This window comes from Lissotriton vulgaris, unplaced genomic scaffold (genome assembly GCF_964263255.1).
Source record: "Lissotriton vulgaris unplaced genomic scaffold, aLisVul1.2 SCAFFOLD_261, whole genome shotgun sequence".
NCBI lineage: Eukaryota > Metazoa > Chordata > Amphibia > Caudata > Salamandridae > Lissotriton > Lissotriton vulgaris.
Window position 1 is genome coordinate 841,834 of NW_028252546.1, and position 20,997 is coordinate 862,830.

A 20,997-nucleotide genomic window follows, 5' to 3' on the forward strand; every position below is an offset into this window, starting at 1 on the left:
TTTTATGTATTATTCTTTTTTTATTTCCCCCCCTTCTCAAACCTGCCACCCCGGCTTTGGTCACAAGCCAAGTCTTAGAAAAATCACGTTGTGATTGGGGTCTTTACGGAGGGCAAAGACAGGAAACTCACTATCCTTGATGAGAATGGAGTCGCTAGAGATCACCAATATCAGGGAACTCCCACCGGTTGTTTCCCCCAGAAGTAGGCAGATGACAAGGTTAATTTGGCTAGCTGGGACATCGACATGTTCCTCCCGGACATTGTAGGTACACTAGAGCTGCTGGTTTTCTGTTAGTCTGGGGGAACTGTTGGAGGTCGGTAAACCACCTCCAGTTTGGCGGGGGACTCACAAGGTTTAACAATAAATATCTGCACACAAGCATGTAAAAAGGGCCATTCCCCGAACAAAGTCCTTAGGATGCCTCACAGCAGGGACACTTGAGATAATTGTCCGGACAAGGTCCTTGGGATGTCTCATGGCAGGGACCCTTGAGGATAGACAAAGGCAGTAGCAGCCGGTGGTGGGAGTGCTGCGGGCAGTGGGGCGTGGCGTGGTGGGGGTGGAGCAGGGTGGGAGGTAGTAAACTATGGAATACGGCCCAATGGAGGTAAGTAAACACATAAATCAATAAAACTAATTTTGTTGTGCACGCTGCATCGCATTTGGCAATGCAGCACTCGCAAGGAAATTTGTTTTATTTATTTATTTGTTTACTTACCTGTGTTCGGTCGCATGCTGTTGTTTACTATCCCAATATGAGAGAAATAACCTAGGCCGTCAGCAGGAGATAGTGAACAATTGGTCTAAACTATACAGAGAGAGGAACAATGAAATATGATTCTATATTAAAAATATATTTAATTTGCATAGATAAAAATCATATAGTAACTACAACACGTTGAAACTATATGATACAAGGAAAAGACATAACACATTATAATCACCATAAATACACAAAATACTTAAGTCATAATCAGTACAGTTAAAATAGTTCATACACAAAATATAAAAAATTAACAACAGAACTCGACGCTGTTTACTATCCCCCCCACCTTGCTCCACTCCGCCCCACAGCACTCCCACCAGCAGCCGCTACTGGGCAAAAGGGTAAGAGTCGGTGAGCGCTGAGGACTTGCAGCCCGGCATGGCCATGGGGCCATGAATACGATACATTCGGTAGCAAGGGAAGCCTCAAAGCTGGGACCCGCTGTACCAAGTAATCAACTGAAGTAGAGCTGTCACAGCAGTTGAAAGTGAATTATGACAACCTTGAATAAACTTTGGGCCTGTAAAGGTGAAGTCTTGCAGGAATAGGCAAGTTATGGTTATTAATATGCAATAACGAAAAGATGTACACTGTATAACCTATTACATTGTAGTGCAAGATAACCAAGAAGTGAGCATATTAATGACCGATGCCATTGTGTTAACTATGTACCAACTTATGATGAGAATAATCTGTGGCCGTCCTAACACCACAAAATGCCTTGGTGTCCATACTTGACAGGAAAGAAATGCACAACAGGGGAGCCCATGAGATGCTCACACAGATGAGGGGGTCAAAGGGCACGGCAGCAGCAGGGCATGGCAGCGTGCCAAGGCAAAGGGTCAGCAGATGACCAATAGAAATCTGGGTTCAAAGGGCCCAGGGGCCAGTCAGGAGAGAAGGGCGTGTCTACGAGCACAGCCAAAAGGCAACGGGACAAGCAGTCCCCAACATTGTCGCTGGAAGAAATTGATCCCACTCACCCACACCAGTTAATGCAGGTGTCGTAGTGACAGGGAAAGGAAGGGGCAGGAGTCACAAGATTTAACAATAAATATCTGAACACAAGCACGTAAGAAGGGCAAATGCTGGAACAAGGTCCTTGGGATGCCTTACGGCAGGGACACTTGAGACAATTGCCAAGACAAGGTCCTTGGGAAGCCATTTGACAGGGACCCTTGAAGGCAGACAAAGTGGTAAGAGATGGTCAGCACTTGGCAGATACAGCAATGGCAGCCCAGGCATGGCCACAAATTTGGTAGCAATGTGTTACACTGTAGGGCAAGATAAGCACGAACTGAGCATATTAATGACCAATGCCATCATGTTAATTAACTGTGTGCCAACTTATGATGAGAATAAACTCTGGCCATTCTAACACCACAAAAGGTCTTGGTGTCCATACTTGATGGGTTAGAAATGAACACTGGGAGGGCCTGTGAGAGGCTTGCACAACTGGGGGGGAGGTTTGTAAAACAGTCCCTAATGCATTGCAATGCACACAATCAATTAGAGGCTGAAGGATAAGGCCAACAGCCAATCACATTCGGTGAGAGAGTGAAACACTGGACTGAGACAAAACTACATTTACAAATCCTCAAGTCAATGGCTCAAAGAGGCTGGTCCAAAAAAAGTCAATAGTTCGAATGGGGAGGGCCTAACTTTTGCTAAATGGACATTAGAAACAAGAGTTCTCTTTCACAGCTGTGTTGTCAAAACCGAGACCTAAAAATGGAAATCAGCTAGGTGTGTCTATCTTGATGAAGGATGATGTAGTGAGCTTTGCTACTGCTGGTGTGGTTTACTGTGTTGTTTAAGGCGAATGTGCTGTCTCTTGGTCTTTTGTGAAATATGATACTGCAGTTGTGCTTTTGCTGTATTGTGTAAAAAGGAGGGGGTGTGGTATTTCGGTTTACTATCACCAATGACACTGCAGTTGTGCTTTCGTTGGGTTCTGTAGGAAGGGAGCTAAGGCACCTCTGTGTATCATGAGTATGATGTTGCTGCTGTGCTTTTTATGTTGCAGGAAGAAAGAAGTATGTGATGTGTCTGCATGGGTGAAACAATGATGTGTGAGCTCTGATACTGCAGTTGTGCTTTTGCAGGGTTAAGTAGGGGGTTGTGCCAAAAGCTATGAAACTGCAATTGTGCTGTCTGGTGGATGGTGTGTGGTGTATAAGATGTCCAGAGCTATGCTACTGTATTATTATTTTGTGTGTTGTACAAGGAGAGAGGTATGTTGTGTAGCTGTCAGAGTGATGATGCATGAGCTGCAATGCTGGAGTTACGCTTTCATTAGGCTAATTAGGACGGGAGGTGTGTGTTAATTCATTGAGCCATGGGCTATGCTGTTGAAGTAGTGGTTTTGCTGTGCTGTGTAAAAAGAGAGGGGCGTGGTGTAGCGCATTGAGTAATGGCACGCTGGGCGATGATCTTGCAGAATGTGTTGGCCACAAGGTTTCACTGACCTTCGACAGCGGAAGTGGAGGCAGGGCCTGCCAGCTCATAGTGGGCAGTGTTATTGCCAGATCACCTTGAATTGGAATAAAGAAGCTGGTTTTTTACTACATACAGGGTTGAAATCTATTTTATACCGCCAATCAAGTATCGTGAATGACAAGAACTTACGGTTGCACCAGAGATTTTGGGGCCAGGAACTTTAGGGCCAACCACCCATTTTTAAACAAATGTTATTGCTTTTTCCATACGTCACTTTCATTACTCTATCATCTTTACAGGGATACAATTTGCCGTCTCGTTTTATCTTGTTATACCTTCCTTACATGTGTTGAGTGAATTTGCATTATTTTTGTTCCTGACAATATCCATTTAACTTGTCATTCCATTCGTAAACAGTTCTATTCATTGTTCTTGCTCCCCCCTCCCCATTCCCCCCCAACTAAGCTTAAACCCAACTACCCTCCACCCAACCCCCCGCACTGCTGTCTCCTAGGGTCGCAGGTCGGGCATTATCAATCGCTTCCGCTGCCGCTTGTTGTGTATTTCTGCATTGCACTGTCGTTCCCTTCTGGTTCCATCCCCCCTTAGGTTGTAGGCTTCTAAGGATTCTCATCTCCTGGTACCTGCTCTATTTCCTCCTCCTGATTCTGCCTCTGGGGACTCCACTGTCGTGATGGTCCCTCATGGGTGGTGGCTTCAGACCCAGGGTCATCGTTCCTTATTTCTTCCATCAGCACCTACCATGCTTGAGCCCTCTCCACCCTGCCCAGGCCCTTTCTCGCGTTTTCGAGCAAGATTCTGCCCTCGCACCTTGCCCATTTCACTAACTCTCGTTTCCACCTATGGATGCTGGCGCTTTCCATCATGAGTGTAGTTTTGCCAGGAAGCTACAGAGGGTTTCTGCAAACAGTTGTTACAGCTGCAGATTAAAGTGTTTTGAATCAATGCTAGCCCGGAATAAGATGGGTAGAACACTTATGAGATGGAAGGGGCACAGCCGATGGGTGATGGTCTTCATCATTTCCTTACGGGCTATATCTACTAAGTATAAGGCTGCTGTTTAGCTAAATAGATTTAGTTCATACTCTGCATTGCTCACCCACCTCTAATATTAATTGCAAAGAACTGCTGAGTAGGTGAGGAGGGCCGTTGATGTTATGTTATACTTTATTTATAAAGTACACTGCTACCCTTGTGTTTCCTGGTACCCATGGCCCTGGCTGGACTTCGTTCCCCTATCATCTTGTGATCTGGTTGCCTTTACCCTTATTTTTTGGGCTGAAGTTTGAGCTCTTGTCATTATCTACTCTCAGTTAGCGAAGAGTTTTACAAAGAGAAATCAATGCCTCAGCTTTAGGGCATTATAGCTCAGTGCCCATGTAAAGTGTTCATAGTTCCCTCGAACACAGTGGTCCAGGTGTACTTACTGAAGATGAGGAGTTCTTTCTTTACTCTTTTGACGATATCACCAACTCTCGCTACGCACTCCAGTGAATAATTCCCCGGTTCAGCAGCCAGCACCACTGCTTCTGCACTTTTAACATCACCATTCCTGAGTTCCGTCGTGTTAGTCAGCTCCTCGTCTTTCAGTATCAGCTCTATCTGTGTCTCCTCAATGGGGAAAGCATTGGCCACTTTACACTTGATGGTGACATTCGACCCCTTCTCGATAACACCTGGGACGTCAATTTTGGGGTCTTCCGGTAAACCTGTGTCAGACAACGAAAAACACATTGCAGTATAAAATTGAGTAAGCAGAGAAGTATGAGAGAATGGAAGACTGGCGTCAATACCACATTATGATTTCTGCAGGTGTGATAATTTCACCCTCCCTGCATGTTCCAAAGTACACCAGTTTTAGGTATATGATATCAAACCAGCAAAACAATTTATCATCTACTCTATGAGTTAGTGTATGACTATTGTCAGTGTTCATTTTGGAATGAAAAACAATATCTGACCAGCAGTTTACACACATTTTTAATGGGGCACTCATTTGTTGTAGAGTAAAGCCAACATTTTACGCTAAATTTAATTCAAATTAAGAGTATATATTTTCCTGTCATGACACTCCAAATTACTCTTTCTCTGCAAAGCATTTTATTGAATGTAATATGCAGGACTGATCCGAAAGGGGGTGACTTTAAATAGAATAAGCCAAATAATAATGCTTGTCGAGCCCTCTAATTAAAATCTGACCAGCATGTTACACTCAGTTTTCTCACCCATCGATCATCAATCACTGGGTTCCCTCCTGCCTGCGCCTAGTGCATGATAGTAGGGGGACGACTGTGAGCAGGAAGAGTGAGCCGTGTCTAATGGGGGGCGAAATATTCCGTTCTGCTGTGGAATTGGCAGAGTTTTGCAGACTCTGCGTTATTCGTGTAATGAGGAGTTCTAATGAAATTCCATTAATCGGTGTGTGTCAGAATGTTTTCTTTTGCATGCACCAAAAAGGTAAGTTGGTAAGAGTGAGCGAGATTTGGCATTCCCTAGCAAGATTTTCTGTCTCTAGGAGGACATCCGCGAGATTTTTCCACAAGGTCACAACCGTTTGCAGTAAGAAGGCTGTTGCTCAAGTAGAAAATCTACTCAAGTGCCAGCAAATTTAACTTGAGTAGCTGTGCTCTCTGGTGCACCACGTGGTGCTGTTTGAGCTGATTTTTCACCACAGAACGTGCACCAGCCGCTAAATGTCAGCACGAGCAGTGCAACATGCTTATTTCCGCCCATTGGCGGAACCCTGCGGAATCTCCTGAAGATTTTTGTAACTCTGCAGAATTCTGTGGAGTCAAATTCCACGAGATCCACCCACCCCTATACGTGTCCCAAGATGCTAGGGCTGATCTCATACCCAGGTTGTATGTTTGTTTCTTTGACAATATAGCAAGGTGAAGGATATTAATATGCAATAATATTGCATTAAATGCATTGCTTACAAATGCATTGTCATAATGAGTATGTGATTACTATTTTACCATCATGTCCTTTACCTAACCCTATTAACAGTTATGTTCACCGATTATACTTACCCTGCAATGTAGTGGTTGTGTCGATGTAGCAGATTCTAAACTATTGTCATGCGATATAATGCATGCAAAATAGTGGCGAGATAGCCCCAATGTGGTACTGCCTATCACCACCCGCCACCTATCCCCAAAGCAGAGTCTAAGCAAAATAGAAGATGAACCATGGGTCGACTGTCCTAAGATGAGAGGAAACTGCTCATTGTAATGGTCACAGTTCTAGTCAAGACGCCCAAGGGCATTTGTTTGCGCTTTACAAATTTCAAAAATAAATAAATAATGGTCTAAACTCAAATCCATGTAGAAACTCGCCCCTGAGAGGCCCTGCACCCATATAGCTCTGATTACAGTGTATGGTCTGGAGGAATTAGTCAGTTCAGTAATGCTTCAATCAGGAAATACAATCACTGTTTCAACAATGGAGCCATACATAAAAGGTGCATCCATTTTTTCTTAACTCTAGACCAAAAACACAAACACTTGTGTGTTCAAAGTGCATAAAACATCTCAAGTTGAAACATATGCAAAATAATGAAATATCATTCTGGTTATGGATCACTTACCTCCTCCTCACTACCTCGCTTCAATTCCTAACAATATTAGGCAGTTCTACCTCAACAGAACCCCACTCCTTCCAATTAAACGTAAACAATCTCCTCTCTTCCACCACTCCTCCTGTTTGTTTTCTCTTTTTATCACCCTACCTGACAGTGGTGACAGACCCTTGATGATATAACTCAGAACTGGAAGTTTATGTGAAGTCTTGCCACAGTGGTTTGGGCAATATTTTTCGCACTGGGCATCTTTGTGGGGCAGGGTGGTGGTGAAGGAACACCAGTAATTATGCTGTTTGTTGCTGAATGGTGGTGGCAGCTAAGAGCACCTTCCTATGTGGCAGAGATGGAGTTCGGCTGGCTCATGGGTGGCAGAGGCTGCGTGTACAGGGGAAAGGTGGTGTGCGGCTCCACAATCAGATTGAGGCCACGAAGAGCAGTGCCGGTGACCTTTCTGGGTAGGGTGCAGATGTGCCCAATAGGTTAGTTTGTAGCACCAAAGTTTTCAGGGTCTTTAGACCAGTACTATACTTGAAATGGGCAAATACTGAGTCAAAACTACCCATTTTAGGTTGGTAACTTTGCAGGCTGTAATTCCTATGGTCAACAAAGTTCAGTAGATCTGCAAGACCCCTATCTGAACATCCCCATCAGAGAGTCTAATCAAAAATTTCTGACATTCGTCTTTGAAAACTGAAATTTTCAGTTCAGGGTTCTACCCTTCAAAATCCTCTCCAAGAGTTATTATGAAAATGTAGCCCCTCCAGGTTCTCTTCTTCACAAGGATGGAATCCACGTTCATCCGTATTGGGATGATTGGTTGGTCCAGGGCATGCCAGAGGAACAGATATTGCTTCATACAGAAAGACTTCTCTCTGTCTTGCAAAACCACAGCTTTTTAGCCAACTGGAATAAATCAAGTGTGTTACCTACAGAAGATATGTGTTTCATCAGAGCAATGTTTCAAACAGCTCTGGCCATTGTTTTTATTCCAGAGAATCTCATCTTGAAGATCAAGCCTCAGATAAAGGATCTCATGGCTCAAAAGGCACATAAACTACCATCTTTTATGCAGGTCCAGGGAGACCTATCCGCCACAATCTTTCTGCTACCCTGCGCCAGATTCCATCTGCACTGGTTGATGAGGTTACTGCTGAAAAAAATAGTCTCTGATCACTCTTGATCTGAACAAGAGAGTATGAATTACTCAACTGGAGAAGTGTGGCTCAATGGTCAGAGTGGCAGACCCTGATGCAGAGGTCTAGCCCGGGACCAGGGTTCAATTCCCCGCCTCGGCGGGTCTTGGGGTCAAAAATTCCTCGGACCTGATAATTCTCTCCTCGGTGCCTATTCCAATCATGGAGTCCCACTCTGCAACTCTCGGCAATAGCTTGCTTAATCTCCACAACGGCCCCCACAACGCTAAGGATGCCTGGCCTCCACCTTGGGGATGCCCAGGAGTGGACGCCTCACAGAGAAGGCCAGGATGGGTTCCACAGCGGTATTCTTACAAGTGCCTTGAGACCTTTGCGGGTGAGTAGTGCGCTATACAAGTATCAATATACATTACATTTACAACTGATGAAAGAGGAACTTTCTTGGTCGCTGAACAAAGAGAATATAAAGAAGGGACTTATTTTATATCCAAATCTGGTAGTGATTATCACTACAGATGCAAGTCTGCCAGTTTGGGAAGCCTGGCTAAGTACCAGACAAAACCAGGGCTGCTGTCCCTAGCTCAAAGTCTGAATTCTTCTAATTGGAGGGATCTAGAGGGCGTAAACAGGTCTTAAAGAAATTGCCCAGTTTGGTCTAGGGAAGAAATGTTCTTATATAGATGGGCAATATCATAGCCAAAGCATTTATCAACAAATGGGGGAAACAAGATATCACCCTTTGGAAATGATCTTAGATAGTCTGTTCAATTGAGTTCAGACAACAGTGAAATCTTTAGTGGTGATTCATATGCAGAGAGGGGTCAAGAACTCTGTAGCAGACAACCTGAGTCAGGTGATCCCTTTATCAGACCTCTTTTCTCAACATCCCGAATTTACAATCAACTAGTCAAGAGATTGAGGTTGCTTGCAGTTGAGCTTTTTGCTGCAGTGAACAACGCAAGGTTTTTGAAATAAGCATTGTAGGTCCATGGAGAAATGTGGCTCACTGGCTAGAGCGGCAGACTCTGAAGCAGAGATCAGGCCTAGGACCAGGGTTCAAGTCCCGGCGCGGCAGGGTCTTGAGCTCAATGTCCGCGGACTTGATAATTCTCGCCTCGGTGCCTACTCTAATCATGGGTCCCATGCTGCAACTCTGGGCAAAAGCTTGCTTAATCTCCACAATGGCCCCTACAACACTGGGATGCCTGGCTTCACCTTGAGGGTGCCCAGGAGGGGCATCTCACAGGGAGAGCCAGGAAGGGTTCCACAGCGTTATACAGCGCCGGGACGCCCCGTTGGGGCAGCTGTGCGCTTTACAAAATACACTACATCTCAGTCTGGTTTAGGAAAAAGATGTTAAGCTGAACAAAGGCTAGTATTGTTCAGGTTATAACATTTTGGGAAGATGGAGCAACTATGGGTCTAACAATGGATTAGGGTCTAGAAGTTTCGAAAGATTGAGCAACTACAGGCCTGACGGTATCCTTATTGAGTATTTGATGGGCTACCATTAAAGCATTCAGAAGCTGGGGAAATTTAAAAGATAAGGAAGATCTAGTGCTTAAGGGTCTCTCTAACATCAATCTTGCTCTCCATAAGCAATTTCCAACATAGGATTTAGAACTAGTTTAAGAAGTTTGAGTTGGACCTCCCTTTGAACCTCTCGATGAGGTTGATTTGAGATATTTACCTTTAAAAGTGTTCTTTTTATTTGCCATTACATTAGCGAGGAGGTTGGTGAACTTTGGATCCTTTCTTCTACACATCCATACTGTAAAATTTTCCAGGACAGTGTAGTTTTAAGACTGTTGACTCCTTTTACCCCAAAAATGAACTCCTTGTTTCATAGAAACCAAGGGTTAATTTTACCAGAGCTGTTTCCCTTGACTTCTTCACATGAGGAGCAGAAGCCACGATTTCAGATGTTAGGAGGGATCTCCTAATTTATTATATGAATCTGTTCCCTAGATGGTCTCATTCAAAGTACATCTATCTATCTATATAAAATTTGTAACGCGCGCAGTTACCCAGGGGCATCCCGGCGCTGTGAACACAGGAAAGGAAGGCTCTCACTCAGTCCTACACCGGAAACAAGTGTGTTTTCAATAGTTTCCTAAAGTGCAGGATATTGGGCTCAGCGCGGATCTTAAGGGGCAAGGAGTTCAAGTGTGCCGCCACTTGCACCGAAAAACGTTGGCCCCCAGAGCGAGCTCTTTTTACTCTTGTAGTCTGCATCAGATGTCTTTGATCCGAGCGCAATGGGCGTGTGGGCTTGTAGGGGCGTGCCATAGAGGACAGAATAGAAGGGCCCCTACCGTGCAAAATTTTATGGGCCGTACATAGCGCCTTAAATTTCACCCGCTCCTTAACAGGGAGCCAGTGAAGCGCTTTCAGGGCGGGGGCAGCTGACTGTCTTCGCGGCACTTCCATCAGAACCCTCGCGGCTGCGTTCTGCACCTGCTGAAGGGTTTTAAAGGTCGCTTCGGGTGCGCCCAAAAATAGCGCATTCCCGAAGTCGAGCCGCGACAGAATTATACCACGGATCAAAAGCTTCCTAGATGGATTAGGGAGCAAAGGTAGCACCTTGCGGGCAGATCGCAGCAAGCCAAAGCATACCCCCGCGGTTTTCCTAGCATGGGTCCTGAAGGAAAAATCTTCCTCTAACCAAACCCCCAAGCTCTTGATTTCCTTCTTGGGGGATGGTGGGTCACCCAGGGACCGAGGCCAACAGCTAGTGATGAGAGAGGGACTGGCCTTGCCCAGCACCATCAGCTCAGTCTTGTCACCGTTGAGCTTCAAAGCGGACTGGGACATCCAGCGATGAACATTAGAAAGACAGTCATGAAGGACTTCGGGTTGTTCCTCCAGCTGGGTGAGGCCTACAACCAGCTGAGTATCTTCACTCCTGAAGGGGAGACCACTCTTTCAAGTGGAGCCATATAGGTGTTAAATAAGGTAGGGCTCAAGGATGAGCCCTGCGGGACTCCACATTGAAGAGGGAACAAGGTGGACTGCTCTCCCCCTTCCCATACTTGATAAGACCGGTCTGAGAGGAAAAATTTCAGCCATTTAAGGGCCATCCCTTTAACACCCACCTCTGCCAGCCGTTGGAGGAGCACCTGATGATTAACGGTGTCAAAGGCCGCACTCAAGTCCAGGAGGATCACTGCCACTGACCCCCCTGAATCAAGAATGCTCCTTGCTTCCTCCACCACTGCCAGAAAGGCTGTGTCTGTCCCCTGACCAGGGCGAAAACCCGTCTGGGAGTCCCCTAGCAGATGGTGGTCTTCAAGATGGCGAGAGAGCTGGTAGTTGACCAGCTTCTCTGCGACTTTTGAAAAGCCGGGCAAGAGTGAAATAGGCCTGAAGTTGGCCAGATTTGATGGGTCTAGTCCAGGTTTCTTCAATAGTGCTTTGACAACAGCGGATTTCCACCTTTGAGGCACTGTGCCCTGAGCAAGCGAAAGGTTAATAAGATCCGCAAGCGGAGCGGAGAGAACATTTGCCACCTGTTTAAGGAATTTCATGGGCGCCGGGTCACTTGGAGACCCACTCTTCATCCTTTTCAGGACTTTTTCGACCTCCTCCTCTGAGAAGGGGCCGAACGAGGGCAGCTCAACGGGGCTTATTGTTGGGCTGACGTCCATTTCCAAGCTCTGCGACGTCGCAGGCAAAGAGGACAAAATCTTCTCGATTTTCAAGTGAACGAAGTCGGCCAGCTCCTCACATTTCTCCTGCGGGTTGTCATGGACAACTGGGGGGACCGGAGCCTTCAGCAGCTCTTTAAAGATCTTAAAGGATTCCCCTGGAGAATTGCTTGCCTTCTCAATCCTATCACTAAAAAAGTTCTTTTTAGCCTCTTTCAAAGCCACTTTGTACTTCCTCATCCCTGTCTTGTAGTCGTTCCGATTTTCGTCAGTCCGCTCTCTTCTCCATGCACGTTCTAATCTTTTGCATGAAGTTCTAAGAACCCTGAGTTCGGGGGTGTACCATGGGGCGGAGCCAACTCTTCTTTCTCTGAGAGGCCTCCTCTTTTTCGGGATCAGCGAATCCAAAGTATTAGTGAGCCAATTGCCCACCTGCTGATCCGCCATAGTGGGGTCAGTAGCAGAGGGAGGACAGGTTCTTGCCAACTCAGCTGCCCAGCTTTCCACTGGTAGCCTCGACCAGAGACGTTCCACTGTGTGCCGTTGAGGTACCGGGTCTCTCCCCTTCACAAACTGCCACCGAAAAAGGAACCAAACGGTGGTCAGTCCAGGGAAGAGCCAAGAGATGTAGGGCAAGCAGGTTTTTCGAGTTCGCAAAAACAACATCCAGCTGATGGCCTCTCTCATGGGTGGCGCCGACATTAACAAGGTGAAGATCAAGTGCGCCCAGCATGCCTTGTAAGTCTTTCGCCCATCCATCGTGAGGGTCATCAAAGTGCACGTTCAGGTCCCCAAGAACTACAAAATTAGAGGATGCAGCGGCTAATGGTATCACCGCTTCAATAAAGGAATCTACAAAGTTTCCCATAGTAGCAGGAGGCCGGTAAAGAAGGAGGCCTGATATGGAAAGAGTAGAGGATAATCGCAGCACAAATTGACAGCTTTCTGAATTATTGATGCCGCAATCTACAGCCTTGCACATGTAATTGTCTCTGTACAGGATGGCTACCCCTCCCCCCCTCCCATCTGGCCTGTCCTGATGAAATATGAGGTATCCCGGCGGGAGGGCTTTTACAATATCCGGACCAGAGCTAGGGGTTAGCCAAGTTTCTGTGAGAAACAACACGTCCAAATTATGGTCTGAGATCAGAGAATAGATTTCCATGGCATGGCAGGGTAAAGACCTGCAGTTGAGCAACGCCATAGATAACTGGGTTTGGTCCCTGGCGCCGCAGGCCGAACAACAGAGAGCACATTTCAAATAGGGGGTACCCTCTACCCAACAATAGCTACAACCAGAGCGTCTGGGGGCATGCAGTGACATCAGAGTATCCCTAGAATACCTGATAATGGGATCCATGTGTCGTACAGGATTGAACAGAGTGACATGCCCTGTGCCCGTCTGGGCACGGACGGGCGCAGACGGGCTGGACTCAGGCGCGTCTCTGGCGCAGGTCCGGCGCGTCCGCTGCCCGCGTCCGCTGCGCTGAAGCATAACTGACCGTTTAAGTAGAGCGACTAGAGCGCTCGTCCAATAGCGCCCAACCAAAGATGGCCGCCAACTACAGCAACCCGGGACCCGGTGATCTTAGCCCCGAGGACGGCCAAGCCCCACCTGGGAAGCGGGGAAGACTGAGAAAAGTGCTAGCGTGTCAGTGAAATAAATGTCAGCCCCTAAGGTGTGCAAAATCTGGCTCGAGGGGGGGGACGGACACAAGGGAAATTCTATAATGACAATAAGTATTATTCAAAGTTTTAAAAGTTTAAAAAGAGCGACCGCTCAGGAGCAGCCTTTAGCGTCTGTGCGAGGTAATCTCCCGATTTAATTGAGAGCCTCTCCTTAAGTAGATCGACTAGAGCGCTCGTCCAATAGCGCCCAACCAAAGATGGCCGCCAACTACAGCAACCCGGGACCCGGTGATCTTAGCCCCGAGGATGGCCAAGCCCCACCTGGGAAGCGCGGAAGACTGAGAAAAGTGCTAGTGTGTCAGTGAAATAAATGTCAGCCCCTAAGGTGTGCAAAATCTGGCTCGAGGGGGGGGGACGGACACAAGGGAAATTCTATAATGACAATAAGTATTATTCAAAGTTTTAAAAGTTTAAAAAGAGCGACCGCTCAGGAGCAGCCTTTAGCGTCTGTGCGAGGTAATGTACATACATTTCTCTGATGGCTTATGTCCTGAAGAAGGCTCTTTAATATCGCTATAGCTGCTGAAACAGTTTTATATCATGCAGACAAATGTCAGCCTCACCAATTCCTACACTGACAAGGTGGCATTCCAAATTCAACTAGAAAAAAATGCTTTTATTAGTCAGGTCAGAATTGTTTGATCTGCCTATGTTTATGCTACGATCTCAAAGATACCCTGCTGGTATTGTTTTATTTTATATTCGCTATTGTTTTACAGAATGGAGAACTTCTGCCCTCTTTCCCTTTTACCCTCATTTCCCCAGCCATTTCCTCACATATTCTCTTGGCCAGTCTTGCTCTCTTGTTTTACACTTCCAGACATTTATGAACACTTATTCTTTGTGTTTCGCGTTTTGTCAAACCTATACTCCCTTGTGCCCTTAATCTTCCTTTCCTTCTCTTTTGCACTCCCTTCCTCTAATCTCCCCTTTATCCCTTCATTATTGTCTTTGGTCCTCTATCTCGTCCTCATCACTTACCCCCATTCTTGTTTCCTGGAGGAGTTAGGTATTGAAGGCATACCACTACAAACTGTTTCTTTTATTGCCCCAAAATGTTCTTCCTATGTTTTATAAATTAATTGTTATTACTGTTCCTATTGTAATCGAAATTGTAAGCAATTTCCAAGCTTTTTTCAATCCCTTCTGATCCGGGGATTCAAGACTAACACAGTAAAATGTAAATTTTCTCTAATTTATTCTTTATAATTGGCCATTCTTCAAGTTAACATTTAATCAATCTATATTCGCTATGCCTACTTTTCTAAATCTGACTTTCATCAGAATACCAACGTCCTGCAGTAGAATGCCAATATCAGAGTGTCTTGCAATTTTTAGTTTACTTTGGGGATCACCTAAAGCAGCCTCTGGGGACCACTTTGTGGGGCAGGGAAGCACTCCGGAAGCACCTCTCACTTTCTCAGCTCGCCAGGTTAATTGCCGCAGGCATAGGAAGGATTCAAGACAGAGAAAGAGGGGGAGGGAGGGAGGGAGGAGGAAAGTAGACAGAAAGCAATCAGATAGGGAGAAGAGAGAGGGAAAGAAGGGAATGAGCGAATGTATGCATGGAAAAAGAGAGATATTGCGTGAACACAGCCACGGTCCGTGCAGGTAAGAGCGATGGGGCCGGGTTGGGAGGATATGGAGGGACAACCATGAGAGAAAATTAATTATTTATTTAATTTTCCCTCTGCGTCGTCTCTGGCCATCCCTGGCCCCACTTTTCTTACCTGCACGGCCACGGCTGTGTGAAGAGATGCAAGGAGCGGGCGGGTTTGAGCATTTTTGGAAGGGCTGCTTTTGGCTCCCCATGCCCGCCCTAAACTCTAGCCACCTCAGAGCACCTTGGTGGTAGCTGAGGTGGTGTTAAAAGGTATGTAGGTTTGTCCTAGCTCAAACCACTTTTGTAGCATCACACAAGCCCTAGAACATGTTCTCTATCCGTGGTCTCTTTGTGCCATGGACAGATTACATAGGATTTTGTGCTGTTTACTGGTGATGCCTAAACCACACAACATGCAAAGGAGGTACACCTTTTTTTAAAGTTTTTTAAACTATGTTAATTTAAGCAAAGAATTATGAGTATGAGGAAACACTGCTACAAAAAGTTAGACAAAAATATTTAGCTACAATAAACCTCAAAGTCATTAGTATTGACAGGACTAAAGCGAGTTACACTAAGAAACGGTCGGGTGAAATGGAAGGAGGAGCGCTGTGATTACATTTGTCCCTTCTAGGACACCGTACTCCCGGCGCCCACGTCACCAGCTGTCTCCTCTGGAATGTTGACAGATGACAGCTGGTGGCAGGCTCGGCAGGCTGTGCGCCTCGCACCACGGAGCGTATGTGTTGGTGCTTATGATAATAAATTATACTTATGATCACTATTCGTCTGGGGACCTCATCATTACAAGGTTGGCGACGAGGCACCGACACTCGGACCCACATTGAACAGCGTGAGAAGTGAAAATGTAAATGGACTTCATATCAGAGTAGCTGAAGTGAAAGAAATTGAAAAGATACATAAAAAGAAAGAAGAAGAAATTTTAATGAAGAAAATCCAGCAAAAAATCCTTCTGAGTGAATATCTTAATATTAAGGATTGAAAAGAAAAAACTCTGTGAGAGGAAAATCCTGGGGAACAAAGAAGAGTGTGTAAAATGGAAAATAAGTGATATCTAAAACATTTTGTGAGCGGGGGAAAAAAGCAGTATCATTGGGCAAAGTGAATCTGAGGAGAGGCGTTTGTGGCGGCTTCACCAACTGCTGTGTTATATTATCGTAAAACTGTCAACTGACAGCTGTGCGCGCGTCGCTGAGGTAGCACTCCACAGCTGACAGAATCAGCGCGTCTACGTCACGTGCAGGCGGCCATTTTGAAGGCCAAACAAACGCTTTGCCGGCAAACGAAGGATATGTAAAATTAAGAGGAAAAAAAAGGAATTATTTGTGCAACAGGGACCTGTTAAAAAAATAAGTACATTCACGCTGTGGATTGACAAAGTGTGTTTATATAGATAACATCCACACAAAGTAAAAAATTTAAAATAAATAAGAGGAAAGCATACACAGGGATTTATCATACAAGACACAAAGCTTAATGTGAGAAAGAGTAAATTAACAGCGCAACACTGCCACCACCAGGACAAAAATATATTTACATGCGGAAGTGAAGGAAAATACAGCCAGTGTGTACTAGGGTCTAAAATAAAAGAGGAGACATGGCTTCAGGATATTTATGGAATTTAACACCACCTCAGGCGTTCCTCCCAGGAAAAGGAGAACCAGAAGTGAAATGGGAGGAATGGAGGGAGTATTTCTTAAACTACATTTCAAACTTTGAGGATGATGATGAATTTAAGGCAGAAAAAAAGTACAAAATACTGTTACATAGTCTTGGAGCAGGGGGAATTAAGGTGTACAAAAGCATTAACAAAAAGACAAGAGGTGAAGGCGAAAAGGATGTGTTTGAGAACGCTATAGATGACCTAAACACCTACTACAAGCCAACTGTGTGCGTGGGTGTGGACAGGTACAAGTTTTTCCATAGAAAACAAGGTAAAGAAGAGTTAATTGATGACTATGTCTCGGCATTGAAAAATTTGGCGACAAACTGCCGCTATGGGGACTTGCACGATGAGTTCATTAGGGACTAAATTGTAATGCAGGGTTAAAACAGCAACATCCAGGATAACTTGTGGGCAAAGGGTGAATACCCCCTACAGAATATAATAGACATTGCAAAGAAGGCGGAACTAACAGGAAGGTGTGCAAAAGCTGGATTGCAGAAAACAGTGAGAAGAAGGAAGGAGGAACAGTAAATAAAGTGACTAATGTTAAAAAAACAGCAAGACAGGCCAGACCTACAAAAGCGACAAACCGGTGCAAGGAAGAACACAATACAGTGACAGACGGCACTGTTACAGATGTGGGAGCACAAATCACATGGCAGCTGACAGACGAAGCCCAGCACGAGGTGCAAAGTGCACGAATTGTGGCCTTGTCCGACACTTCCAAAAAGTATGCTATAGACGGGGTGCAGGCAAAATAAAAATGGTGGAATGTGAAGAAAGTAATAATCGAGACTCGACTGAGGACGAAGAGGAAAATCTGTTCATACTAAATATCGAAGATGAATGTGTTAAGTGCGTAGGAAATGAAAAGAAGTCAAGAACCAGGAAGCCAGTATGTGAGATGACAATAGGAGGATTTGAGATCAGCATTGTAGCGGACTCTGGGTCTCCGTACACAATAGTAAATAATGAGGTGTGGAAGGAAAGGTTTGCACCGCATTTAGGAATACATCTAGAAAAAGCAGACATAAAAATAAAGACATTCTATAATGACCCTAACGAAGTCTGTGGATTTAGGAAGTTGAAATTTGCTTTCAAAGGAAGAGAGTCGGTTTGCAAGCTCTATGTATCAGCAGTAGGACCATCTGTTTTGGGCTGGATGGACCAAGGGGATCTGGGAATAAAACTTGATCCCAACAAAGCAGACCCTCTAATGGTAGTGAATGAAAGTGAGAGTTACAGTAAAGCCTTGTTGGAAAAATTCCCAGGTGTCTACAATGAGAAGATAGGGGCACTCAAGGGATATGCGCACAAAATTGTACTCAAGAAGGATGCTGTACCAGTTATGCACAAAGTACGCAATTTACTGTTTTCTGTGAAGGAACAACTTCACAAACTGCTCATGGAAGGTGTCATAGAACGAGTGGAAGCATCGGAATGGGTAGCACCTTTAGTCGTGGCAAAACGGGCCAGTGGCAGTTTGAGATTGTGCATCGACCTGCGCGATCTTAATAGGAGCATAGTGGTGGAACAGTATCCCTTGCCGAGAATCAACGAGATGCTAGCCAAAACCAAGGGCGTGAAGTGGTTCTCTGCAATAGATTTGAAGGCCGCCTATCACCAGGTACCTCTCCAAAGAGAGAGTAAGAATCTCACCACATTCGTGATGCCATTTGGATGCTATCGCTTCAACAGAGTCCCTTTTGGTTTGGCATCACTCGCCGCAATGTTCCAGAGATTAATGCAGAACATCTTCGCTGACATTCCGAGCTTGCTAACGTTTCAGGACAATATCCTTGTCATGGGGAAAACCCGACAAGAGCACGACGATAAGGTCCAACAAGTTTTGGAAACTCTGGCAGCAAAGGGCTTGACGGCGGAGCACAAAAAGTGCAGAGTTGCATGTCGCAAGGTGAATTTCCTGGGGCATGAGATATCAGGAGAAGGTATTTGTCCCAAGAAGGAGCTGTTGGAAGCCATCAATGATGCACCTGAGCCAAAAATCAGGGAGGAACTAAGGTCCTTCCTAGGATTGATTGAATTCTAAGCAAAGTTCATAAAGAACTTCTCACACAAGACTTACCCACTGAGGCAATTGTTAAAGGAAAAGGATAAGTTTATATGGGATGATGAGTGCCACGGTACTTTTGCAGCGTTGAAGAAGGAACTATGCTCATCTGTTCCATTGCAAGGTTTTGACCCTATGCTTCAGAATGTAATAACAACAGACACTAGTTGCAAAGGATTGGGTGCAGTACTATCCCAGAGAGATGTCAATGGAAAGGAGTGTACCATTGCCTTTGCCTCACGCTCCTTGACCCCGAGTGAGGAGAAATTTTCGGTCATTGAACGTGAGGCACTAGCATGCATATGGGCACTAGAGCACTTTAGGCAGTTTTTCTGGGGTGGCAGGGTTATTCTTCGCAGAGACCGCAAACCTTTGACAAAGGTATTCACTACTAAAGGGTTGTACAATGCGTCACCAAGGCTGGCGGGTTTGTCCATGAGAGTGCTGGAATACAATTATGTTGTGGAGTGTGTACCTGGGGTAAAGAATGTTGTGGCAGACTTTTTAAGTGGTATGCCATTGCCAGAACGTGAAAGGTGTGGTGAAAGTGTCGCCAGTGTGAGAGAAGATTTAGAGGGGATTTCACTAAAGGAATGGAATGTAGAACAAGACAAGGACAAGACGTTGTGTGAAGTAATTGAAATGGTAAAAAAAGTTTGGGGCTCAAAGAGTACCTTAACAGAGAGACTAAAGCCCTTCTGGGAGGTTGTTCTGACCGACTTTTTCGGCCCTCCTTTGAGGGAGGATGATTGCATATGACTCTAGTCTATTATCATTCTAGTGCAGGGATTAGAACCATAGACAGGGCCTATTCAAAGGGCACAGTAATGCACTTTCGTACCCTTTTCCTTAGATCAGGGCTTATAAACTTATGTTAGGGGATAGATTCATTAGTATTAGTGATAATCCGTCCTTTTGCAGTATACCTTCTATGGAGTTATGCTTATTTCGGGCCTTGTAGGCCTCAAACGGGAGAGACTCCATCTTGCTTTCTGCCCCGGCAGCTTGAGAGGCTTCTAGGTCAAGTGTAATGTTTTAGTTTCGAAGTGTTGTTCGCTTGGAGAGAACCGGCTCAGGCTGGCCCTTATCGAAAGACTGTATTTTTCTCCATTCCGAAGACACAACATCAGGCTGGCCAGCTGGGAACGTGTCCTTGGTACGGGGAGGTACAAGAATTTGGTGGGCGGCAGGTTACTGGCCGTAACTTTCCATGAAAGGACAGGCTTCCATATTAGCGAAAGTATGATGCAGCAAGTCAGTCAGTCTGTAGGCGGCAGCTAGCCATTAGCATCATTGCCCTTAATTATTTCCAGGCGGACAGTCGCCATTTTGAAGTCCGAGAAAGATCATGAAGCTGATACTCTCTTAGAAAGATTGAAGAGAAGAGAGAAATAGCGCAGACCATCCAGAGAGAAAGAGAGAGACGGCAGCCAATAAAAGGAAGGTTCCAGTAACTTGGAGGAAAGCAGAGAAGATAGAGCATAGTGGTGCAGACGTGTACTCGTGACTGCTGAGGTGTGATTCCAAGACGAGCCAAGGCACAGACGAGAAGGGAACCTAGATGACTGCCGAGCCCCGACTTCGTGTCCATAAGGTGACGTCCACCCCATTATTCATAGTGTGCACATTCTAACCTTTCACTTTTCTTTGCAGGATATATGTTATAAGTATAGTATTGTGTTTTCATGATTATTGTAATAAAATATCCCAGTTCTTAGTGAACCAACATGTGCCTCGTATTCTTGTTCAATCAGGGTAATCTGTTCTTCTAGTCAGGCATTGTTTTCATGAACGGAGGTAATTCCCGGTCAGGTAAGAGGTGACTGAGTAATGAGGGAGAGAGAGGGACCCCTTAATGCATAGAATACCGGATACATGCTTTAATTTGGCAAGTTATGATAATTCCTATTATTGTAGTATCATATCCCGAGTAGCTAATGAGAGATTCCTTCCAAAGGTATTCATAGGAGAGTGATCGTCGTTGGTAAGCGGCGTTAATGAGAACACTGGGGGGGACACCAGTGCTTAGATCCGCCAGATTGCGGATCGGGCTGTGAGTTAGAGAACACTGGGGGGGACACCAGTGCTTAGGTCCGCCGGATTGTGGGCCGGGCTGTGAGGAAGAGAGCACTAGGGCTGCAGACCAGTGCGTAGGCACGCAGGATTGCAGAGGTGCCGAGTGAGCACTGACTGTGGTCAGTGTGTAATGGTAAGTAATCAGAACTGCCCCAGGGTAGACTAGTCTGGGTCTAAGTGGCCGTGAGACTAACTGGTATGAGTGGGATATTGTAGAAAACCTATGCGTGTATATTGCTATTTCCCCATCCTTAGGTA

At 45.5% G+C, this 20,997-nt stretch overlaps 1 protein-coding gene across 1 annotated transcript in view; it reads right to left on the reverse strand.

Moving 5' to 3' along the window:
- Positions 1-20,997, reverse strand: part of LOC147662122 (intercellular adhesion molecule 1-like) — a 258,970-nt gene that overhangs the window by 92,789 nt on the left and 145,184 nt on the right. Inside the window, exon 5 of the mRNA XM_086951095.1 lies at positions 4,657-4,938. Coding sequence (XP_086807221.1) covers positions 4,657-4,938 — 282 coding nt within the window. The remainder of the gene's footprint in view (positions 1-4,656; positions 4,939-20,997) is intronic.